We start from the raw sequence: 4,048 nt of genomic DNA, 5'->3' as shown, positions 1-4,048 counted from the left end.
ATGGAAAATAACAAACTGGTAACTCAAAATGAGAAAACACAGTCGAAAATTTTAAACATAAAAATCACCACCATTGACATTCAAAAGTTGCTTACATATAGAATAAAACCCACTAACTCACGTCCTAAATTCAGGGAAAACAAACAAACTAAAGTACTACTTTTGAAGCAAGAAAAACAACTAGATAAAGCTTAGAAAATAACTGCAGAAACATGGAAATAAAAGAAGTGGGAATAACCCACTCATGGTGGTGACGTGGGTAAAATGCCTTGCATTGTTTTTTAACCTCCATCATGGGGCTCCATATGACCGCATATTGACCCGTTTGTAGCATCCGACCCATTTGTAACCCTATCATACACCCTTGTCAAAATACAATAGATATAAATTACAAAAGAAATATAAGTAAAACATATCTCCTAGTTATGATAGAGATAATTACAATAAACGATAACCATTATATGTTTTATATAATAGAATTTAACCTCCATCTTATCATTTTAGCATGTTACCAATTTGTCTCGAAACATCTTGCATTGTTGGCCTTATGTCAGGGTTCGAATTAATGCATTTAATCGCTAGAATCAATATTGATGTTAGAATTTCTTTGATTTCCGAGAGTGGAACAAGAAGACGATGGTCCACCAAATCATTGAGCTTGAACTGATGATCATCTGCCAGCGGAGATGCTAGAGAAGTAATGATATTGCCTGGATGCTTCCCTTTGATGATTTCTAACACAAGAACTCCGAAACTATAAACATCACATTTTTCCGTTACACTCATTGTGTAAGCAAGTTCTGTGCAAAAAAATATTAACATAATGAATTTTGTTCTAATTATAGAGATGACGTGATAGTTCGTGTGACAAATGAAAGGAAAAAGAAAACAATATTACCGGGTGCAAGGTATCCAAATGTTCCTACAATGTTAGTCCAATTCGAAGAATTTGTGCTCATAATTTTGGAGGTACCAAAATCTGAAACACAAGCTTCGTACTCAGAATCAAGCAAAATATTTTTGCTTGATATGTCGCGATGAATGATAGCTGGGGAACAATCATGATGCATATAAGATAAAGCGTATGCAACACCTTTGATAATGTTCACCCTCTTCATCCAATCCAAATTTTGAGCTGTTTCATCGCACAAAATATCAGCTAGACTACCCCCTTCCAGATACTCATAAACCAAAAATGAGTTTTGAGAATGCGAACAATAGCCAAGCAGTTTTATGATGTTTCTATGTCGTATTCTTGTCAATGCTCTAATCTCATTTAGGAAATCATTGTGATTGATCACCTCAGAAGAAGAGTGAAGTTTCTTTACAGCAAGTACATCACCTGATGCCAACTTCACTTTGTACACACTTCCACATCCTCCCATTCCAATGCAATAGGCTTTGTTAAATTCCTCGGTTCGGTTTAGGATTTCATTGTAAGTCTCTTTTCCATTGAAAGTGGAAACCGAAAAGAAACTTAGGCCATTTTTATGCTCCTCAACATGGTGTGTTGACGGCAGCCTCTTCGTTCTCCAATTACAGAAAATGAATATACCCACTAGACTGCCGAGTATAAGAGCTCCAAGAAGTGGAAGTGAAATCACTAGTGTGAGATTGGTTTTCCGATCTGAGGAATGGCTTTCTGATGCACATTGTTTCATTCCAGTAACATTTCCGCACAAATCTTCATTTCCTAGCAATGCTTCTACTGGAAGATCCATAAAGACTTTGCTTTTGGGAAGGGGACCTCGTAAGCGATTATAAGAAAGATCAACGTTCGACAATCCATTCATTGATTCAAAACTCTCCGGAATGTTACCTGAAAGTTCATTGTGAGAGAGATTTAGTATCTCCAAGCTACTCATACTTGAAAGCCCAGAAGGTATCTCTTTGATGAGTGAATTATGACTCAGATCAAGATTAGACAACTGAACCAATCTACCTAATTGGACTGGGATTCCACCAGTAAATCCATTGTTGCTTAAGTTTAAGGAAAATAGTTTTGAGCACTGCCCAAGGGAAGATGGAATGGAACCATTCAACTTATTCATGGATAGATCAAGATACACGAGATGGGCTAGCGATCCTAAATCTTGTGGCAAGACACCAGAAAGCCGATTATTGCTTAGAATAAGTCTCCCCATGCGAGTTATCCTTCCAAATTCTTTGGGTATCTCTCCAACCAAATCGTTGGAAGAAAGATTAAGAACTTCTAACTGAATTGAGTTTCCGAGGGAAGTAGGTATTTTACCTTGGATTCGATTCCCTCCCATCTGTATAGTGGTTAAATTTGTGCACTTACTCCAGTTGTCTGAGATTTCCCCGTAAAGCTGGTTACCATTTAGATTAATGTAAGTGAGGTGCGGATAGACACCAAGACTCATGGAAACATCTCCAGTAAGTTGGTTTCCGTCAAAACGGACTCGGATCAAGCTAGAACAGTTGTACAAGCTCTTAGGAATTCTTCCTGTTAGTTTATTATTATCAACAAGAAGATACTCAAGCTTCCTTTGATTGCAGATTTCATCAGGTAAATTGCCAGAAAAACCGTTGTTGCTTATTAGAATTTCAACCAATTTCAGCTTTCCAAATTCTTGTGGAATAGAACCAGAAAGTTGATTATCGTTAAGCGACAATTTTTCAAGGCTTTGTAAGTTACCAAATGAACTTGGAATGGAACCGCTGAGTTGATTGTTTCCTAGTTGCAGATTAGAAAGGGATGTCAAGTTTCCCAACTCTTGTGGGATGGGACCGGAAAGTTTATTAGAATGGAGACGAAGAACAAAAAGGGATCCAAGTTTACCGAGAGACAAAGGAATAGGACCACTGAGATCGTTCAATTGTAGCTCCACCCGTATGACTGAAGTCATGTTACCTATTTCTCTTGGGATTGATCCATTCATACGATTGTCGTATAGACTTAAGACAGTAAGATTCTTTAGATTGACCAAAGTTTCTGGTAATAATCCAGTTAGATAGTTTGTATTCATATAAAGCTCCTCTAGATGGTAAAGATTTCCCAATTCATGAGGAATTGGACCAGAAATATTGTTACGATTCAGATAAACATAACGCAAATTCAATAACTGACCAAAACAGGTGGGAATCGAACCATGTAGATTATTATTACTCAACGCAAGCCCGGAAAGTAATCTCATTTGACAAATGGCTTGTGGAATAGAACCAGTCAGCTGATTTTGAAACAAATGAAGGGTGGAAAGGTTTCTCAGTTCCCCAATCTCTAGTGGGATTTTTCCAGTTAACTTATTAGAGGAGAAATCAAGATAAACAAGTTTTGACAGGTGACCAATTGTAGGTGGGATAATCCCAGAAAAGTTGTTTAAACTAAGTTCGAAATATAAGAGATTCGGGAACGAGGAGAAGGACAAGTGATCAAGAGTACCGTTTAAATCAGATGAGGAAAGGTTCAATCTGATTATGCTACCATTTTTATTACATGAAACACCATACCAATTGCATGGAGACATTGTCTTTTGATCATTTGTCCATGAAGGTAGAAGGAAGCTAACATTTTGGGTATGAAGAGTTGATTTCCATTTTAGGAGAGCATCAACTTCATTTGAAGAACCTACAACATATAAGGTACAGAACATTGCACATGTTGCAAGAAAGATGATTGAAAGGGAAACGGGTGCCATGCTTTGTGTTTATGGGTGTCTAGGAGTAAACCTTTTTGCTGTAATTTATATTGATTGGTTTTGGACTGTTGGTCAATCTAATATTCAAAAAACATAGTTTTCCTGGCTGGAATTAAATGAATGGAAGACAATTTGGGAGCCAAGAACGGATAGGTGAGAAAACAAGTTAGATGTTCAAAGTTTCCTATTGAATTTTTCAAAAATAACTGGCTGTGTCGATTTGTCAACAATTGTTTTAAGTTTTATATCGAATTTGTCAAAAATTCTTTAATAAGATTATACATAATACATTTTTATAGAACATTTTATGAACAAAATTTCTAAAACACTTTATAATATAATTACAAGATAAACAGATATAAGCAAGCCGTTATTCTACAATAAACTTT

At 36.3% G+C, this 4,048-nt stretch overlaps 1 protein-coding gene across 1 annotated transcript; it reads right to left on the bottom strand.

The window, feature by feature from the left end:
- Nucleotides 1-476: 476 nt before the first annotated feature.
- LOC110928899 (MDIS1-interacting receptor like kinase 2) lies at nucleotides 477-3,705 on the bottom strand. Its single transcript, XM_022171951.2, has 2 exons — nucleotides 899-3,705; nucleotides 477-800 (listed from the first exon to the last, which is right to left on the bottom strand). Exons 1-2 carry the CDS (start codon nucleotides 3,657-3,659, stop codon nucleotides 496-498), a joined length of 3,066 nt encoding a protein of 1,021 aa, XP_022027643.1. The 5' UTR covers nucleotides 3,660-3,705; the 3' UTR covers nucleotides 477-495.
- Nucleotides 3,706-4,048: the final 343 nt, after the last annotated feature.

The sequence above is a fragment of the Helianthus annuus genome, chromosome 3, assembly GCF_002127325.2.
Source record: "Helianthus annuus cultivar XRQ/B chromosome 3, HanXRQr2.0-SUNRISE, whole genome shotgun sequence".
Classification (NCBI taxonomy): Eukaryota; Viridiplantae; Streptophyta; class Magnoliopsida; order Asterales; family Asteraceae; genus Helianthus; species Helianthus annuus.
The sequence above is the reverse complement of the archived record's forward strand: the minus strand, read 5'-3'. Positions and strand labels throughout refer to the sequence as shown.

Coding starts and splice junctions, on each gene's coding strand:
- LOC110928899 (XM_022171951.2), bottom strand. CDS start 3,659: ATGGCACCCGTTTCCCTTTCAATCATCTTTCTTGCAACATGTGCAATG. Junction 801..898: donor ATTTGGATACCTTGCACCCG/GTAATATTGTTT, acceptor TTTTTTGCACAG/AACTTGCTTACACAATGAGT.